At 35.9% G+C, this 22,003-nt stretch overlaps 2 protein-coding genes across 2 annotated transcripts; both read right to left on the bottom strand.

Moving 5' to 3' along the window:
* Nucleotides 1–959: 959 nt before the first annotated feature.
* LOC143446502 (uncharacterized) lies at nt 960–3,819 on the bottom strand. Its single transcript, XM_076946157.1, has 2 exons — nt 2,549–3,819; nt 960–1,483 (listed from the first exon to the last, which is right to left on the bottom strand). Exons 1-2 carry the CDS (start codon nt 3,742–3,744, stop codon nt 1,138–1,140), a joined length of 1,542 nt encoding a protein of 513 aa, XP_076802272.1. The 5' UTR covers nt 3,745–3,819; the 3' UTR covers nt 960–1,137.
* Nucleotides 3,820–7,412: 3,593 nt separating this feature from the next.
* Nucleotides 7,413–17,965, bottom strand: LOC143445624 (sodium- and chloride-dependent GABA transporter 2-like). The gene is made up of 13 exons (XM_076944861.1): nt 17,809–17,965; nt 17,458–17,589; nt 13,504–13,668; nt 12,715–12,799; nt 12,117–12,249; nt 11,843–11,977; nt 11,583–11,686; nt 11,322–11,415; nt 10,202–10,345; nt 9,143–9,283; nt 8,872–9,078; nt 8,357–8,527; nt 7,413–8,267 (listed from the first exon to the last, which is right to left on the bottom strand). The coding sequence occupies exons 1-13, from the start codon at nt 17,936–17,938 to the stop codon at nt 8,145–8,147; spliced, it is 1,764 nt and encodes a 587-aa protein (XP_076800976.1). The 5' UTR covers nt 17,939–17,965; the 3' UTR covers nt 7,413–8,144.
* Nucleotides 17,966–22,003: the final 4,038 nt, after the last annotated feature.

The raw sequence follows: 22,003 nt of genomic DNA on the forward strand, positions 1-22,003 counted from the left end.
TTATATAGCTAGATGACTCGGTGCTGCGAAGAACGTTATAAAATCATTATGCCCTGTGTTGCGATACGGATTAGTCAATTTATGTAGCTGGGTTAGTGACACGGTAATATGTGTTAAATCACAAGCTAATGTATAAGTAACAAAGTCTGTTGGGATAGGGAGTTAGTTACACCTGTTGGCTTTCGTCTAGAAAAACTATGGATCTGCCAACTGGTCAGTCAGGTTAACGTTGAGTACAGCATCGTGTGTGGCACCAAGAGCAGATGAACGCATAAAATGGGCGTCTGGATGCTTTTGCCTTCAAGACGCTGGGCATGTTTCTTCTCAAATCCCATGATACTTGTTTGCACATGTTGTCTCCATCCTGCACGGTCTGTAGCAACAGCTTCCCACATCCAAGGCCTTCATGTGGAGTTTACAAACGTATTCTAGTTACACCTACGCCCACACCACAAAGGTGTTACCATCACAGCCATTCTTTAGAATTACCTGCGCACCCCTTTGAACAACTGCGTACCGTACTGAACTTTGTCCACCTTCAATGGAAAATATCCCATCCTAATAAGCTAACTTACTTATTCATATCCATTTAATGAGCTAATTGTTTTACATTACATAAAGAAAACAAAACTTTGCATAGAATGACTAATCCACACTGTAACACTGCTCATAATTATCAACTACAGTACTGGTAGTTGTTTGTATTCTATTTCTACAGCATGCTAAACTTTGCACAGAAATCACTTCAGTACTGAAAGGACGTAAAATGTCGTATTTTGCCTAGCAATGCTTGTATTTTTACAAAAAAATCAAGCTTGTATGGTAGTACAATACAGTATGAGAATATTAGTTTTCCCAAAATTCATTCTTGATAATGATTCTTTACATTAACAACACCTTCCTGGTTTTTGCAAGCTGACAGCAAGAGCATTTACAAATCCAACATTCAGACAGCAACATAAAGTAGTTGATTTATTTCAAAAAGCTAGACATAACAATTTTTACTATATTATCCTTCCAATTTATCAAATACCAGAGTATGCTAACACACCTAACGATTTACAGAATCATAAATGGCAGTGACTCCTAAGGAATAAGTTTATCAGATAAAAAAATAAAACCAAGAAAATCCATTTCCTATGCTTCTGCAAGGCGTAGGACCGTATTTATATTTTTGATTAAGGGCTTAACAGAGTAGGGGAACAAATTTTTGGCACATAGTTTTTCAATTGTTGTTTTCAGCTGAGTGAATGCAGATAATATTGATGGGAATGTCTCCTGGTCTACAATGTTGCAAATTGTTTTGAATTCAGCAAAAGAAGAAGCGATGTACTTCAGATACTTTAAAAAATACAACAAAAATTTTGTTTCATTAGAAGTTAACCAATCGAGCAAAACTGATGTGTCAAAGCACAGCCGTTCCAAGACTCCAACAAAGAGGTGATGAGGATGACACAAGAAAATCTCGAATTCTGAAGAGGCCCTAAAAGTTCCCAAAAATAAAATTTTAAGTTAACAACCCTAGCTTTCCTGGTGAAGCTATTCTTATTATCACATCAACCTATCATTTTACATACATGTTAATGCAGTAACACATAAAGATGTACTAAAACAGTGGTCGGCAAACTTTAATAACGATGGCCCAAATTTTCACTTCATTAGTAAATGAAGGCCCAACATCACATGCATAATTTACTTCGCCTAATACGGCAAATATTACTAGCTAACTAATAATTTCAATGTGCTCATTTTTCTTCATTTCTCATTTTTGCAGCAGACATTATTTGCTGAAGCTATTAGGATATCCAACTAACTTTTAACCTTATTAAGTACTTTCCACTGATTTTAGCAAGATACGGTAACGTGCAATGAACAGACAGTTAACAAATGAAAATATACTCGCGACACCAATGTTAAGTTGTACTGTGGCCTTGAAACTATAACGTGCATTTGTTTGTGCGTGCGCGGGTTGAAATCCCACTAGCTCAGTATAACAGTCAGTACTGACTACCCTAAATTTAACATCTTAATTATGAGATATGAAATTCAGATTCAGCTTTCACAATTTATTGGAAATTATCATTTCATCATTACTGATAATGCAAAGCTTGAACCTCTGTATATATCAGTTCGCTGACTGAAGTGTGACTCAGATATCTTTCGTACTCTCACTGTGAATTATATATATATTGTTGAAGTCACAATTGGTAAAGGTAATTGGTATTGAATGATTAGCGTTACAAATAAAAATGGGCTTGCACTCCCACCATGACCTAAGAATTTACGCTATGTGAGTGGGAGTTTGCTGGGTTTTTTTTTCAGATTGCCATTATAGCTGTAGTTAACCATAACTTAAGAAGGAAAAAAATCAAAAAATGGCTCGTTAGTGCTTCCAAGTTAATCGAGCTAATAGAAAAACTATCACTCAGCCCACATTTACTTGATTACAGAATACAATATGCAGTCCATTATATTTTGCTTGAAGGCCTATATTTGGGCCATGGGCCACGGCCCACAGTTTGCCGACCACTGTACTAAAACATTTTACCTCTGGAGATGGATATTGATCAAGAGAATTAGTAGCATCATCTCGACTAAGGCATCATCTTGTTCAAACAATAAGTCTAAAAGAGGGTCAGCTGATTCCAAAGATTCTGACAGGCCATCAGAAACAAGCAGAGATATTATTATTCCAGCAGCTGATATCAAATTATTTCCTGGGTTACAGCTAACTACATGTGCAGCACGCAAAACCCCACCAACTATAAGCATCCGTTCAACTTTACTAAAACCGTCGACAACATTGCTATTAGATTTCCAATTCCGATCTAGTGTCCCTGCAAATCCATCGCACGTTGGTCTGTGTTCAATTAACTTTTGTAGTATCTGCTCATTTGTTTGAAGCATATTAATGTACGCTTTTGATGTTGCTATGCTTAGCTCTGAAAAGCTGTCTTCATCCAATGGTAATAGATCTCCCAAAATTTTGTAATATATGTAGCGATAGTGAGGTTTGGAGGAAACTAAAGCAAAACTATTAAGTAGTTGATCATACTTTTGTTGCAATTGCAAAGTTATTTCTGAATCATCTGTGCATTCCAGTAAAACCTGGATAAACTTTAGAACATGATATATGTTTTCAACTTTACCAAGGGTCTGCAAAATTAAAGGCAAGCACTCCTTTAATTCATCAAGTAATGTTGAAGGAAAAGCGATAGTTTCCTCCTCAATTTTAAATTCTCTTATTACAGTAGTAAGCATTTTAATTCCACCAGTTAACTTAACAGAATCCAAATGCACTTCCAATATCCACTTGAACAAAGCATCGGCAAGTTTTTTAGCATATGGGTGAAAACTTTCAAGCTGAAAAAATGAGGTCAGGGAGATAGCAACTGTTTTTCCAGCAACATGCACCAGAAGTTCTTCAGAACAAATTGTTAATACCATGATATCTTCCCAGACAGTTGGCGATGTAATCAACTCAACAATAGTATTTGCTGCGAAACTTGCGCTGTCAACATTGCATAACTTAACCATTTCTTGAAGAACATTAAGATGCTCTAGAATGCTTACCACATTTTCCCATTTACTGAAAGAAGTTTTAACTTTTCCTACTCTGTTGCCAAACTCTTGACACCAAGTCTGTATAGATTCCTCAAATTGTTTTCGTGGCTGACCAATGATGCTTTGACTCTTTGACAAAAAACTGATTTCGTGACATTTTGATGTGGTTCCGGTGTCCATTTTCTTAGTATTTAGACCTAATGTAATTATGTACAATAATAAAAAAGTTTTTAACGAAAGTCACAGAAAGTTACATAACAGTAGGTGGCTGCTGGGTAAGCAGAAGTCCAAATCTTCTTTTGCAAATAATTCTTTGTCTTGAGTACTTATCATCCGGAGAAAATCTGGCTGGATGAGCTGATTGTGTTGGTGTTCCCTGTGGAGAAACTTTCTTTAATGTATACACACGTTTGCCATTTTCATCAACATAATATTGTAAATACATGATTTTTACCTATTAACCTGAAACAATAAACCTTTTTTAGTTGGTATCATACATTACTTTGTTTGTAACATATATAACTACCAAACAGTTTTAGTGAATCGATCAAGCATGGAATGATTAAATTACATACAACTTGATAAGATCTTGGTACTTGCTCGCACTTGCTCTTCATATTAAACTAGGCTAGGTCAACCACGTGTTGGTTAGCGGGGTGACTTGTTTTTGTCTCTGCAAAGATCATAGAAATCCCATAGAATTGTAAGATATGGTAAGAAAGATATCTATGAGGTGGACTTTGGTACATAGACATCCTACATATAACTACTAGATGTCTAAATCTTGCTGAAAAGTGAAGCAAACCTGCGATGACATATGCGCCCAAAAGCGTTGGGAGAAAAATTCGGCGTGTACGTTGATGAATCACGTACGTCCAGCTGCCACACTTTCCACTATGGCGTAAATTTTTTTCTAATTTGTACCGGTAGCCTACATAAGCCTAAAGATGAGCTCTTCGCAAAGTGCATGCGGGTATATGTAAACTCCAATCTGTTACTGCTATTGAGCTGCATAGCAGTATAGCCTATCTAGGCTTTGCACGATTTTCTCCAGATTATACAAATATCATGTTTAAATTAACTCAAAGTAAATTTGAGCAAATAATTAATCTAACATAGGCAGGATTCTAACATGAAACCTCCAGCTTATGGTCTTAATCACTAACCATTAAGCTACATGACCAAATTTCTTTTTTACCTCGTCCAAAATTTTGGAAAACTTTAATAGCTACAGGGTAAAGGCTACTATGATGTTGTAGCAATAAAAAGTTTCTTAGTTAACTTTGTAATGAAATGATTGTTTATCGTTCCTTAGCCTGTAAGGACGATCACTTCAATTACAATGTTTGTTTGTGGAATTGCTTAATGTCCTCGAAGTGAAATGAGTCTCAGGTCGTTGTTTCGCTTCTCTTAATCTTAGAATGAATTGTATACCATGACAACTGTATAAACTGGTTATATTGTTTCTTGTTTAAACGATTACATTAAATAAGACATTGTGACAGCTACATAATAAAGTCGACCACTTTCTATGGTTAACTTCGTAGACTGTAACGCATTGAACAACTATGAATAACAACACACGCAATGCAGGCATGCACGACATTTTTGTCACGACTTAATACGATAAGCAGAGAGGAATCGATTACGTAACGCAATGCTTTGCTTTGCCGATTTCCGTAAACAAGTATTCTATGCGGCATTCGATTTGCAAGCAATTTTATAATATCATCACAACTTAAACGTTGTTTTTTTGTCCTGTCTCCTATAACTCCAGTTACAGTACGATTTTCCAAAAGGTTTTGTTGTAATCAATTCGTTCGTAAGTTTGCACAAACACAACCAAGGATCATAATAATATGATTTAAGTCCCAAACAGTTAAACAGTTCACCGTGAATTACTCGGGTAGCCTTCATAAGTTACATTTTACGCATCTTTCTAGTATCGCGAGTGTCTCTATTTGTTCGATATGAATAGCTTTACAAGGGTTAACCGTTGAATTATGACGTAATCACTCAGAGAAAGGCACAACGAAATGGGCTTCTGAATTAAGGAGAACTATTATAGTCAGGCGTACCTAAGCTTATTAGTACCGGAACGACAGCCGTCATACCGTGGTCAAATAACTTATAGTAGGTAATGCAGTAGTTTACTGCAACTGTTATTTGAAGGAACAATAAACAACAGAGCAAAAGCCACGCAAAATACGTATATTTTCTTAAGATATCGCTACAACATGTCGGCAAAAAGACGAAAATGCGACTTGGCGAAATATTTGTAGTCTTTGTAAGCACTGTGCTAAGCTGCTTGGAAATTGCGTTGACACGATTCTTGGGAGTGCACGTGATAAAACAAATCTTTCTCTAGTCGAGAAGATGCAGATGGCTTCTCCTTCTGGGCTTTGTCGGGATCTCCAGTGTGGCGCATTGAGTATCTGGGTATTACAATTTACTACTGAAGGATGCTGGTTGAAACTTAATGGTGAACTTAAATTGACTCCATTTTTCATTCGGTGTCCCATCTGGGAAGGCTACTTGTCCTTCCCAGAAGGGACACAGAATGAATACGAAATAAAATCGCAATTTCCACGTTTGGCAAATCAAAAACTTAAAACGATCTTCTCTGTAACACTTGCATATAAGAGTAGGGTTTAACTAAATCTAATGCAAGAATACGACAGGTTACACAAATGTAAATAAAAATTAACTGTAAAAGTCCAACTTCATCAAAAACATTTGAGGTGTAGGATGTTTGTGTGGCACTGACCGCCAGAGGACCATCCGAAGAATGCAACGTCTACCAGTATATACTGTAGGAATAACTTAGAATAATTGTGAAATTATCCGTGAGGGCTGCATATCATTAGTGGACACTAATGATTAGTACCATTAGCACTGGTGGACACTAATGATTTTGGGAAGTTGTACATGCGTGCTTTTTGTCTTCGTGAATTCATTTGTTATAGATAGTGATAGTGAAGAGTTAGAGGAAATGATGGGACATTGCCCAAGATGGGACAGCGCAATAATTTCTTTCAGCCACAGAGTGCCACAAAATTTACTTTTGTTTTATGTCCATTACATTGAGGCCTTCCTTTCGACATGTTGACAAAAGACAAGCTTACTTTGTGTTTTGAGCTGTTTTAAACGAAAGAAAAAAATCCAACTTTTAAATTCTGCAAGGATTTTGCTGCTCCATAACTAATGAAGTTTTAATTCGACGTTGTAGTTGATTTTCTTTTGTTATACTATAACAATCAAAAGACGTGAGTTAGTAGGCTATATGATAATTTACAAATTGGCAGACATAGCGGTTTGTAATTTAGAAGCGGTTTATTGACAATGTAGTGTTCACTCAAAAGACGGGATGCATGTCTCGACTTGGGGCACTAACGTTATACATGTATGATGTTGAGACTGATTTCTACACTTTTTTAACGTTTGGCTCAAAACAAATTTATCAAAATTTATTATGATACGAACGACACAATACAAAACGCTTAGAGTTACATAGAACAAATACGACGTCCTGTCTGTTATGGGAAACATTAGATAAGAAATTCTTTTATCCACAAAGCTTAACTCTCTTGTCTTATTTCAAAAATCAACTAAATCTTATTAGAAATGCCAAATCTTCTTTAATCACCTGATTACTTTTCCATTTTTGAGAAAATATTTTTTTGTTTAATGTTGGAGTACTGAGTTTAAGGTTGAAGCTTGAACCGCTTTTTCCAACATTAAATCGGTGCTAATATGTTAATAAAACTTTTTTTGCGAAAGAAAAAAGTCCTGAATTAGTGAATTATTTCCTTTCTGTCTCCTTGATCTGAATTGCAGAAAACTTTTTATCTTTCCAATGTCACATTTATTAAGCTGGAAGTTTGTCGCATGGAATAATTGTAAATAACGTTGAGTAATTGTCAAACACGTATAATGAGGTAAGAAATGAAATACGTTCATGCAGATGTAATAAATAATTTGACAGTGTTTTACGAAATTCAAAACTTGAGGCTATGAAATGTGTATCTTTTTATTTTATCAGTAAGTTGTTTTATAAGTTAAGAAAAAGATGCAAGAAATAACAAACGCTACTCGATAAAGTTTGGTTAATAAATAAAACTAATTTCCCTCATATGTGCACAGTATTTTTAAATAAAAGCTGCAGATATGATTACAAGCACAGGTTTTACGTAAAGAAAAAAAAATTACGTCTTGTTTCACATAAGGCAAAGGAAATTTCATGGAAATTAGCATGGCCCTGTAGGTCCGTATAAGTATGTGAGCCTTTAGGCAAAGTAACATTTTATCTGGAACAAAGGAGAACCTTAAAACTGCACTTACAATGCAGCTTTGTTGCACAACAATATGTAAAATACAAGTTTTGGTTTTACTATTGGATACATAGTACAAGTACATAGTACATAATACAAGTTTTATTATTTTTCACAAATTAGCTGCAGTTAATATAACTGCATATCAATGCATTAGTGATTTTAAGGTTGCCATGGCAACCAATATTATCAGCCATTAATACAGAAAAAAAGTACTAATGTATTGATTAATTATTTTGTTAACTCAATCTAATAACTGAGAATTGTTTCTTCTTCTTTGGAATTTAACAAAATGCTTTCTCCACTGCTTTTCTTGTCACCTGCTTCTTCATCTTCATCAAAAAGCTGAGGAGTCATAATCGTTTCCCAGCGCTATGAGAAGGAAAAATTGTTAAGTGGACCAGCACGAAAAGCAATAAATTAGTGTTAAAGACGAATTCACGCCCAAGTTTTAGACTTACTTCTGAAAAGTTTCCTGGAGTTTTCAAGAAATAGTACAATATCCAGCTAGGGACACAAAGAACTGGAGCCAGTGTTAAAATCCAGGCTATAGCTTCTGCCCAGTCCGGGAAAAGATTTCCATTTGAGTAGCTCATTCGCTCATGTCGAATCAGAGCATAGATTATTGCAGCCTGCAAGTGTGAAAAACGCAAAGTTAAAAACATGTAAATGTATTAGTGCAAAACATCTTACAACAAAGTGCTAATAGGCAAATCAAAAAAACATGTTTAGAAAGTAAAAACTTATAGATATAGCGTTTATTATAAACACGTTTCTTTATGGGAACGCAAAAAAGAAATTATCAACAGATAATACAAAAAGTCGAATTTACCGATAAGCGATAACAAATAGATTTGTGTTATGCATTGCGAATCTATTTAACGCCCCTGTGATATCAAATCGTAATAAACTGCAAACTAACGCTGTGCATAAAAATATGAATTTTTTTTATGTAAATTGTTATCAAATATATTACCGGCGCTGCCAATGGAATAAAATATTTCCAACAATATTTGCACCAAATAAGAAGTTTTGGCGAATAACCCAACAGATTGCTCATTATTTCAATATACTTGTCCGCTCCAAGCACCCAACCCACGGCTATTGACTGGAATATTCCGTTGAAAATCAGGCACCAACCGGTTCCACCAAATTGGAAGATTTGAAATACATAAAGCCCTCCCTATAAATACAACAAAAAATAAGGATAAACTATATTTCAGATCAAATTAATGTGGATAACTTACTTCTGTCACCATGGTGATGCCAAAAACAAACAGAACCAGCATTACAACCGCAAAGGTTTTCTCCATGGCATGAGACCTCCGCCTTATTTTCAATGGAAGAAGATCAAATACTGTGGCGCACAATGCTTCATCGTAGACAAACTATGGCAAAATTTTAAGATTGATAGAGAAAAGCTATGTCAAAATGCAGAAACTAATATCTAAACAAATCCAAAAATGTGGCTCAGGAAAAAAGCTATGGAAAAAGGCAAAAATTTAAATGTCTCAATAAAAAAATCGTGACGTGTTGTTAATTTAATTCTTATTTTGTTTTGTGTTTAATTATGGAATGCTCCTGTGTTGGGCCTCGAGCACGTCGATTGTACGCAGAGCCTGTAGCACTCCTATAATCTTAACTGCTGTGTTGTTTGGTGCGTGTCTCGTACCACAAACAATTGGGTCTGCTTTGTTGTATTGAGTTGCTAGTTGCTAATACTAAGTTATACATTATCTGATCTTTTCCTTAGATAATATGTTTTATAAGATTATTTAAGCTTAATAAAGTTAGGTGTTATGATATACTTCATGAGTCATGACGTTTAAACGTTTTGTTTTGTTTTCCTGTAAAATAACATGACGTGATGTCAATATGCCCCAGCAGTGAGGCCTACATGGCCGACCAACTTATATTTTTAAGTAAGGAACCAATAATAATCAAAATAGTCAATCAAACCTCTGGTATATCAACAAAATCGGTGCGATTTCTCAGGTTGAACTATATATAATAATCCATAAAACGAAAGCAATTTGTACTATTATACTGCTGGTAATTAATTATACAACCATGTGTATAGTAGTCTAAGTTATATATATTTATAGTTGTACCCAACAACGTTTAAGCTTTTACATGTCGAACTCTAAGTTTTTGTTGATATCTAGATAAATTCTAAAGATAAAACCAAAATTCTAAACACGTAAGTTCTTACCATGACTGTTACCTATAACTGTATTACTATAGTTAACACCCAAACAATACGTGCTTAGTAAAAAAGAAAATATATACTCTGTTTAAAAGCTTACAGCACTGTCCAACCCCAAAAAGAACATCATCAAAAAGAACAAAGCGCCCCAAAATGGTGCCAATGGTAACATAGATATTGCTTGAGGGTAAGCTATAAATGCAAGTCCGGGACCAGCCTCCGCTACAGCATCCACGGTTGTATTCTGAAAATGAACAAGGCTGTTAATTACTCATCTGGTTGATAAGCAGCTTGAAAGTGAGAATCTAGTAATTGTTGCTTGTGTCTATACTGGACACTCCCTATTAACATTTTTCAAACGTTTTTGCCACATGTGTCCCTTTGATTTTCAAAACCATATTACGACCTATCCTGATTCAATCATCCTTACAACTGTATTTTACTGATTGCATATAGGTACCAGATAAAATAGAAAATCTCTGTTTACAAAAAATTACAATTGCCGATGACTGTTGTGCAATGTGCACCTAGTGCATGGGTCAGCCACCCACATGAAATTCACGGCAGAAAAAAAATCTAAAAAGTTATTAATACCGTAAAAGTTTTGATTCCTCACCGTTAAGTGCTAGATATGCTCTTCCTGGTAAATTTTACAAATTGCAACATCTGAAATTACTTTTAATGGATTAGCCTAAATCTTGCTTTTCGTTTGAAAGGCAGTTTATCAGAGACTATATATATATAGAGAGAGTAAACTAAAGTAAACTCTACATAGTTTGCGGAAATTTGTAACCTTTTCGTAGTTGTGTTTGTAGTATACACCAGTCCCAATATTCAACTTTTTTATTTCTTTACTGGAGAATTTACCAGTTCAAAATATAAAAAGAACGGTTGTTGTCAAGCAATTAACTTACACAAATATTGTTATTACACCTTGAAAAGAATTCAACTAATCAACTTTGGATTAAAATTTGTAAGGGTCTGGAAGAAGTCTAATAGAATACTTTACATACATGACACTATCGTTTATATCTCCCGCAAATACAGAAGTAATTGGGTATTCCTACTAATTTCAAAAACAAAAAGCCATAAAAGCGGTATAAACTAAATCTGAATCAGCACGATCAATCATAATACAGCCGTGCTCCCCTTTGTAAAACACTGCAGTATATTTCACTGCACAATAAATAAAAAAGACAGAATGAAACGCTAAATGTTACCTGTTGTTTGGCCATGAAACCAAGTAAAGAGAAGACAGCAAACCCAGCAATGAAACTTGTAAATACGTTGAGAACAACAATGAACAAAGAGTCTCTTCAAAAAATTAACATCATGGATTAATTTGTGCATTAGTGAGTATGTCGTAGCAAGTAACATGTAACATTGTAACCAATTTGTCCAATAGTAAACGGAAATCATTTAACCTGACTTGCATATGTAGGAAATTTATTGCGTCGCAATTTGTAAATTAAATATCAAACCTAACAAAATTATGATTCTTTTTGTTCCGACTACCAAGAACTGTAACAACTCCGAGGCAGATTCCGTATGAAAAGCAAACTTGTTCTGTCGCGTTTAACCAAACCTGAAAATTCAAATCCCTTTACGTATTCCATGCACAAATGAAAAAAATGTGTGTCATGTTTCCCATCGGTTTATAGTTCGGATATTGACCAAATTCTTGACGACTTTATGCTCTTGTTTATATTAAAACAAAACATTGCTGAAATTATTTACTTACCTCAGGTTCTTTCAACTTGGTGATGTTTGGTTTCAGGTAATATCCAATTCCATCCATAGCGCCATCTAACGTCATTCCTCTCACAAGCACGGCCAAAAGTAGCAAGTAGGGTAATGGGACAGTAACGTATACAATCTATGAGTGAATGCACATTTGCTGAAAAAACCCTAAAGGCTATTATAATGAAACTACAGTTCCTAAGGCCATTCTATAATGAATATATGTTTACTGATGTTACAATAGTTTTCAGAACATAATTTCATTAGTATCTCGCCTTCGAGGCCCATTTAATACTTTTCCATATGCAGAGGTACACGATCACAATAACGGCGATTAGGCATAACAACATTTTCCAGTTGACCTGACCGATGTGATTGACATCTACTGAGAGTTGAAGAACTTCTCGTCTGTGATTGATTGAATAAGACGTATAAAGACATGAATGTTGCTTGATTATTCCGATGGCTTTATATACTATTAGGCCAGTAATTAAACCGTAAGTCACTTTAAAAAAGAATCACACGGGAATCGTCTTGCGATAAAGTTTAATCTTGCTTAGGTAAATTATGACAAATTAAAACAAAAACAAATTATGCATCACGAACTATGGTCTTTAAGTTACTTGTTGAATTACGAAGGATGACTCCGACTTCCGCGCGCCACAATGACGCCCGGAAAAGCCGAGCACAGTTAACGAACAACACAATTTGTGGCAAACCAGCTGTAAAAAGCCATCGGAACTTCATTTAATTAATGAAAGCCTAAATATAGTCTGCTCAACTATATGAACACGATATCCTTTCTCTAATGCGAAAATAGTTATCTTAATATGTAGTCAGCAAAAAATAGGTAGACGTAGACAATGAACTTACTCCCAAAATTCGATGACCGAAGTTGTTGTGGACGAATTAAGAGTTATCCGTTGCGTTACATTAGATGATGCTTTGAGGTCGGCAACTGCAATAGCAAAATGAATATTACATTCTGTAGAAGTATACAGTATACGTGCACTTTAACTACGGATGCAAAGTAAAGAAGATCACAAAGAAACAAAACTAAAAAAGCAAATTCCCCCATCCCTCCAAGGCATCTGAATACCTTTCCGTAACATTTGTCAGCATGCTACATTGTTTCGCGGTAATTTGTTATTGCATTACGCGGTTTATATTCAAAAGCGTCCCATAATTCTGTAATTCACTTTTCCACGTAAGGTTCACATAAACAAAAGTGGTTTATAATTACGGCAATGCAGTAAGTCGCATGAACTTTTGCAAAACGAATTTCATAAATGGCGCCCTTCATTTCACAATGTCTATGCTTTCGACCTTCCTTTTGCGAAGTAGAGTTTTCTCTCGTAGCATTTCTCGCTTTGAAGGAAATGTATAAGCAAACTTGACCTGGGACTGCATAGTTGCACGTAGGATAGCTTCCCGGTGTCTTTGCGAGCCCAAAATGCAATCCGTTGTTTTTTACACAATAATTGAACTATCCTGAAAACTTGACCAAAATGAGACCACAGATTTTTGAGGAATATTGCTAACAGATAAATCAACGATCACAAGGGCAATATCTCCCTGGCGAAGATAAAACAAATAGCCAATAACTGAAAACAGAGACAATTACAGTAACTGCACGAAAGATTGTAGTTATTTAAGTATCACCTGTCAGTATATGAGTGCAATTTTCGCTGTTCCAACTGTTGTAACATGTCTCCCATGGCAACGCAGACTGAAAACTGGCAACCATATACCGGAGAAGCCAACTTTGCAAAACCAAGCAGTATGCGTCTTGACAAAACGTCATCACTAACGAAGCATAGCCAACACCTTGCAGATGAAGAGTAAAATAAAAACGTGGGTTAGAAAAACTTAAGAAACTTATACTTAAAAACTGTAGACAAATAATGAATTTTAAAACTTATTGCCTACATTGCAGGACAGTCTTTGGGATTTTTTCGAAGTTTACTTCATATAGTGCTACCGATTTCTTCTCATTGTGTATATTTTGTTGCATTGTGTATACGTAGTTTGTTTCTGCGCTGACGTCAAGTTTCCTTTAGATAGGTTACCGGCTGCTTGCTGTATCGCTGACGTTAAGAAATTTGCTTTAGATAACATGTAATTTCTTGGGCATTTACAGTTAGAACTCGCTCTAAGTCGCCTTCGGCCAAGGCGCTGGTTCGCCTTATTCGCGGCATATCGCTCAATTGTTCCCTGCTAATAGATTTCACTGGTCGACATGATTTTTATTTTCTGGCAAAAATGGTGACTTCTAAGATAATTTGCTCACGCTGATTACGAATATGAAGTCGCTTTTTTTCTATCACGTCAAGATTTTTTATAATTTGTGATTTAAAATTTTGCACTTCACTACTAATAACAGCCTGTTCTATGAAGTATTCCTCGTTGTTGGGTCATAGTTACTATTGTCATAGCCATTATACGTCATTGTGACGTAATAATAATTTTATTGTGAGTAAACCAGGCTACATACAAGCACATGTACAGTACATTATGCCAGCTTGTGCGCATCAAAGTCAAGCATAAAAGCTGTATTGTTGCACAATACAAATCAATTTGCTTCTATCCCTGTAGCTCATTCAACTAGCATGAAGGAGTCTTACAAAAATATGAAACTTTTTCTTTCGAAGTTGCAATATAGCACTCATACATGGAAAGTTTGCGTTGATTTTAAAGTCCTAAATATGCTACTGGGTCAACAATCTGGATTTACAAAGTACCCTTGTTTTATGTGTGAATGGGACAGCCGAGACAGGAGTAATTATTGGATTAAACGTGAGTGGCCGTTGAGGGAGTATCTTACACCAGGCTATAAAAATGTTTTACAGCCTGCTCTTATCGACAGATCTAATGTTATACTTCCACCATTACATATTAAACTGGGTCTCATGAAACAGTTTGTAAAAGCTCTCAACAAAGAAGGTGTATGTTTTAAATACATTCGGGAAAAGTTTCCTCACTTGAGTGCCGAGAAAGTTAAAGAGGGTGTATTTGTTGGACCTCAAATCAGAACACTCACCAAAGACCCCTAATTTCTTATTACCATGACGGATGTGGAAAAAAAAGCATGGCTCTCTTTCACCGAAGTTGTATCTAAATTTCTTGGAAATACTAAAGATCCGGATTACCAAAATATTGTAGAAAACATGTTGGTTTCTTATCAAGCACTTGGATGTCTAATGAGTATAAAGGTTCATTTTCTACGCGCACATTTGGACAATTTTCCTAAAAACTTGGGTGACATGAGTGAGGAGCATGGTGAACTTTTTCACCAGGACATCAAAGCCATGGAAACGCGGTATCAAGGGCGATGGGATGTAACAATGATGGCGGACTACTGTTGGTGCCTGAAACGCGACTGCGAGAATAGTGAGGCTGCAAGAAAAGCTAAAAGAAGAAAATTCATGCCAAACACCTATAAGAAATAAGAAAGAAAAGTTGTTTGAATCAAAAGTTTATTGAGCAAATGAACATAATTATGTGCTACTGGGGTCTAGGGTTTGGGTTTAGGTTTAGAGGGTTAAGGTTTAAGCTAACAAAATCTCAAATCCAATTGAGTAAGTTAAGCGCCTTGTTGGCTGTGTTTCGTTTCACGTACAGAGCTCTTGGCCTGTAATAGGGCACAAGCGCCCTTAATACAACCGTTTTTGAGTAAAATTTTCATTCAATTTTTGCAAAAAAGTGTGACGTGATGGGTGAATTCTGACTGCAAATTCGGAATCAGCATAGTCAAATTAGGTAAACTCAATTAATTGTTTGAAAAAAATAAAAAAAAAGTTGAAAAATGTCGCCTAGTGAATTATTGTATTACTAATTACAGCATGTTATCAACTTCGGGTAAGTTGTCATCGCTTTATTCCTCTAGTCGCCTAACTCGCCTCCGTTTCTGCTAACTATGAATGAATGATTATGCTGAAGAAGTTCGTAAGACCTCTAAAAACTGCCTGCTTGATTAAATTGCAAACATCAAGGAGGTAGCGACTTCTGCAAAATTTACTGTTTTGCCACTTTTACGTTATCATAGTCGATTAAAGCCTTTGATACATATAAGGTAAGTTCTATGATATCACAGTTGATCCGAAACTTGTAGTGGCAATAATTAATAACTGAAGCAATAAGGAAATCCACTTGTTCTCTTTGTTTCATAGGAATTCAGCAAATTGATTCTACCGTCTATATTAAATTGTTAACCTATACACGAAGTGTTAATGACATTATACATTTTAACATGAGTTTTCGGCAGCTTAAATGTGATGGTCATTCCATCCAGATAAATCGGTATGTTATGTCAAACTGTAAGTTATGGCTATGTATAAATTTAAAAAAGTTGTCTCCACATACAGCATACGCGTGGAAGTATTCAGAAACAACCTTTTCAAAGCAAAAGATGTCTTAAAAATTGCACTTGACAATTGCAAAAATGGATTTGACGGACTCACGCAAATCTTTTGAAATTCAATTATAATAGATCAACCCGATCTATGGCTGCTGTTCAAAATGAAAGTACAGAGTTAAACGGCAAGACGCGTAACTTAGATCAAAAACCTCTCTATACTTGGTACGTTTGCAAAGTCAAGCTTGTGACGGACGTGTTAGATCGTTTAAACATCCAATATGTTCGATTCTTGACCGCAAAACTGGAGACATCGCCACCCTTTCAAAAATAGAATTTGTTTTGATTAAACCTGATGCGCACTTTAACAGCACCTGGTCCATTCAAAACCGATTAATTAAGAAAAACGTTACGATCAGTAACAAGCGACATTGCAAATGCATATGAAAATATCCTATAACTGCTTAGCACTACAACGATCCGAAACCGGTTTGAAGAAAAAAGGAGCGTTTCATGTGCGGCCAGAAACTTCACACGACGCATACGTCTACATTGCATCATACACCGCTATATAGAAACAACAAGAAAACATGACATTTCCAGAATAAATAAGGTATGTCGCCCCGTTGCACTACGATACTCGGCCGAAGCCACGAGTTTGCCCATTGGCCATACAGTAATTTATGCTGATGTGCTTTTGGAATGCCAAAACTCATCCTTAGAACTTTTTCAGCGTAAAAATTCTTTACCGAACTGGGCTACTATACTCCGTCCACAACTACAGTTCGATTAATAAAACCTTAGGTTGTATTAAGTTCTATAAACTTCTATATAAGTTATCGTCAATCCGCCATACAGGCAAAATGTGTTGCACGAGAAGCGAAAACACGTATCTGATGGGAAAACAACTGATCACGGTCAGATAGAAAAGCACTCATATGAAATTGGCAAATAAAGACCATTCGCTTCACCATCGCCAATAACTAGGGTGGAAACCAATAAATGGTTGTACAGTATATATGCTAGCTTTCAATCACGATCGGCAGTCTAGTTTTAAGGCAACCGTATAGCACTATAAATAATACAAATGACAAAAAGACATTTTTTGGAAAGATTTCTCAAAGTTTAATATGCCCCTTGTAAGAATATTTTTGTCATTGATATGAAACTTTCATGGTGATCATCAAGACGCAAAAATTGATACCTCTGTATACTTGCGCAAATTAAAACAATCCACCAAAGAGGTTGAGAGTTAGACTAACCTTTAAATATAGGCACAAGATCCCAGGATCCTATCATTCCCTTGTCGGTTAGTTGACCAAAAGAAGATTCCATGATAAACAAAGGCAAACCGTATGTGAACGCAACTAAGAGGTAGGGTATAAGAAATGCACCTATAAAATAAAAACCTCTTCAGGTTGGTGCGGTACCTAGTTAGCCGATATAACTATGTTTAAAGGGAACTAGGGGAGATGTTTTTTTACTAATATACAATGCTACTTTTAAGCTAATCATGAATTCAGCTACACTTATTATGTAAAGTAAGGCATTATACACACCTTACTTGATATGACGTATATCAAAATAAGTTGTATTTTAAAGCAGCAGCATACCTCCACCATTTGCATAGCAAATGTAAGGGAACCTCCAGACATTGCCATATCCTATGCATCCTCCCGCGCAAGCAAACGCAAAATCTACGCTCTTACTCCATTTCTCTTTTTTTGGTTCTTCTTGTGCCATGTTTAATATAATATATCAAATTCTAACCTAAGGTGGAACAAAGTTAAAAGAAAAATCTTTGTTTTGACTTGTCTTTACCCAAAAGAATCTCAAAACGAGATTTGGACAACTGGTCTACATGGCATAGCCAACTAGTATTCCATTAAGCTGATACAATCCTTTACTATGCAATTTGCCCAGCGGGCTTGGTTTCAATTGCAGCCACACACTGGTATTTACAGCTTTTAGAAAAAGGTTGGATACGATCACTCATCTAACGTACAGTAGAAAACATTACTTCCGGTAATTATAACCGGTACAAATCAAAACTTTTGACCGAGTGTAGCGTCTAGCTTACCGCTGCCACTTTAAGAAGGTACCACAAACACAAAGTTTGCATACAGCTTATTACTGTGTACACTTGACCACTGGTTGAGGCATAAGCGTGCTCCTTTATTATGGAGGAACGCTCTTTTTTCAACGTGGGAAGAAACCACGAGATCGCTCCTTTTTGAGGGTTATTCGCTCGCCACTCTTTTTTGCGCAAACGACGCTGTGAGCGCACAAAATAATAGTTGGATTGAAGACAAATTTAGGTTTTTGGAATACCGTAAGACTATAATTTCATCTAGTGAAAAAGAAAATGACTGTTTAGAGACTAATTTCACGAATAATTTTTGCTCCGCAAAGTAAATGGCGAAAAATATACATAATAGTCGCACAATCCATCAGAAGCATTTTATGGCGGTTCGATGTACAGCAGTATCCCGGTTAAGTTCGCAAAAATTTATAACAAAATCTAGATTCAACTTTTTCAACAAATTATCATGTCATCAAAAACATGTCAACTTGTCATAAAAAGGTTAAAACATATCTTTACTAAAGTTCACGATTTATTAAATATATCATGAATCGTTAGTTGGTGAATATTTGCACATATTATTTACAAAATGCGTCTGTTGTACATACAAAAAATTTAGCTTAACTTCATTTGAGGCATCCATTAGCCTTGAATGATCACTGATTAGCGCCTTCAGTTTTGCTGATAGAAACATTACATAATAATACGCCTATTATATAGCTACTGTATTTACAAAACCATATTTGCTAAGTTCCCACCTATCACATAAGTTCGCACAAACTGCTCAGATTCAAGTCGCGAACTTAACCGGGATCTTACTGTACCGTATGCGCTTTGTTTTTTGAAGCTGACAGCAATGAGCCGAATTGTCATCATGGTGTCGTGATTTGTTTCACGTTGCTGTTCACGTTGCTCTAACTGCTCACAGCTTGATAGGTGACAGCCTATAGCCAAACCACGGCAACCAGTATGATATTGGTTTGACGGGTAGCCTATGCGGTCCAAAGAATACCGCGTAACTTCACGGACGCAAATGATCGGGCTATCGGATTTTTTATGTTTAAAACAATCGTAATTTATTCAATTACAATGCTTCACATGACGCCTAATTGTACTTAGGCTAAACTCCTATGGCCTATACTTTTGACTTCGGTTGACTACCGTGCAAGAAAAGCAACAGCAGCAGCATGTTGTCAAGTAACTTGACTAATATATGACATCACAAGAGCTTTAATTACATCACCATCAACGCCAAAAACTAAGACTTTCCGCGATTGTCTTTTGACGATAACTACCTAACCACAAATTATTTTTCAAAAATATATTACCAGAATGTTCAGTTAATAGTGTTCTTTCATATAAGATCAACTTGCTTTTGGACTTGCCCCTCACTTTAACCAATATATATTTTGAAACTTGCAAGTTAAGAATATTAAATTGTTAAACGTCGGCATCTACAACTCTAGAAAGTTCGTAATACTCTACTCGTCTATTAATAACACTGGTCAACAATTTTTCAAAAATTGTTTGCTTCCGATAAGAAAACAATTGATTCTTATGCATTTTTGGACGCTAAATCCAAAAATGGCGGTTAAAATTGCTGATTAGCTCTAGTTTAAAAGATAAAAACTTTTTTCATTTTTGTATGTTGATCTACATATGGCAAGCCTTGTTGCACTTTATTGAAAAGAACAGTAACAATCTACAATTAGTGTAATAATTGCATGCGTTTATATTTCAGCATAGCATATGCAACAAATAATTGTCACTTGTCAAATATAAATTTCTGATCTATTTTATCTGTTCTTCTCCTTTTTGGCCTGTCGCTTGAATACGGTTAATGGAGCATCCCTAGATATCATCCAGCAAAAGTTAGCAAGCATTGATTGGTTCTGTTTTCCCTGGTACCTCTTTTCCATTGTAGATATGCATTGGTGAAATCGCTCACCATGCTAATCACTAGGGCAACCAAAAGTCAATTTTTTTTAACCTGCCCAGAATGTTATCAAACATGCACAAAACAAATTTCAGCTTTGTACGACGTGTGGTATAGAAGTTATTAGGTCAAATAAAGTCAAAATGTTACGTTAGGTCAAAATACGGTCAAATTGTTTCTTTAGGTCAAAATCTATTAAACTTGTAATTTTGTAACCATTTTGTAATATTATTCTTCCGTTTTTCTCTTTTCTTGTACCGCAAACAATTCCAGTGCCGCAAATTTTACTTAGAACCAAAGCCACAAAGAGAGGGAAGGTTTTTCAGCGCGTTTGGTGACGTCACGATGTGACGGCATTGCATTTGAAACTGCAAGTTGTCAATCTTAATACGCAGAAACGAAAAAAAGTCAACACTAGAAAAGCATTTTGTCATTTTTAAATGCAGCTTTAGATTAGAAAGTTGCTGTAGACAGTGTAGAGACTATCAGTATAGCGTTTTTCAAAATGAGGTCAAAATTTAAACGTTTTAGGTCAAAATAAGGTCAAAATTTAAGCTTTTTAGGTCAAAAAACTGGTTGCCCTACTAATCACTAACATCTCCACAGTTTGGTGGAAAAAAACCAGGTGCGAGCCCAAAAAGTGTATCTTCAGTGACATATTGAACTCCATGCATCTGTATTCTTTAATGAGATTTACACCAATTCCGTGTAGTTGTCAGCTCTTTTGTTCCCCAAGAATTTTGTGGCCAGCAACTTAAACGCTTCCCATGCAATTTTCTCTTTGTCAAATAACACTTGATCAAATTTACCGTCTTCGAAGATGATGATTCTGCCAGAAGATTCCATAGCTGAAGTCTAGAGCCCAAAAGTTCTGATTTAACTTTAGGTAGTTCCAAATCCCGGATAAGATCGTGCTATTCATTTTGAGTTATAAGGTGTGGTTCTTTGGAAGATATGTTTCAATGTAACATAACGTGAATTCTTTAGGTGCGTCAGGAACAGGAAGTAATTCTCCTTGTGGTACGGGACGAATTGCAGATGGAATATTTGTGTATTGAATACTCTGCTTCTTCTATCTTGACAAACATTTACAAACCGGGGAGATCATGCAAAAGTAGCAATCGCTAATGTGGTCAGTAGATTCTCTCCAAACCATTGGAACAGCAAAGGGCATACATTTTCTTTTTTCCATTTAGTCATTGCCGAAGATTTGCACCACAGGAGTTACAGCATATGTGAGGGGCCCAACTCTTGTCCTGATCACCAACTTTGCATCCAAAATACAAGTTGAATACAAGGTTTGCTTTCCTGACCACAGCCGTTATACTTCGCTTTTGTGCTGGAAAAAGTTATTTCACCACAAATGTAAGAGGCAAGAGAAAATGCAGTTTACGAGGCAAATGCAGAAAGAGCAGTTAAGACTAAACACATGAAGTTTTTACAAAAGAAGCAAGCAAACAACCCAACTCAAACATATGTCAAAATAAAAATAATATGAATAGAAACGTCATCTACCTTCCAACAAATATATTAAGTGCCCAACTCTATCTGACCGATCCAAGCTACAACAGAAAAACGCACTATGTTTTCCGCTTCAGCAAGTAAAGCACATTTTGGCATGGTGCCATATCTCAAAAACTAGAGCTAATCAACAAATTTAAAGTTGATATTCGTGATCAGCGACCCCAAATTAGCCAAGACTGACAGCATTCGTTTCAGAAGCAAATTGGCTGTTGACCAGTGTAATTGGTGCTAGGTGTGAGTCTAGAAATGCACGACGCAGAATAAT

The sequence above is a fragment of the Clavelina lepadiformis genome, chromosome 2, assembly GCF_947623445.1.
Source record: "Clavelina lepadiformis chromosome 2, kaClaLepa1.1, whole genome shotgun sequence".
Classification (NCBI taxonomy): domain Eukaryota; kingdom Metazoa; phylum Chordata; class Ascidiacea; order Aplousobranchia; family Clavelinidae; genus Clavelina; species Clavelina lepadiformis.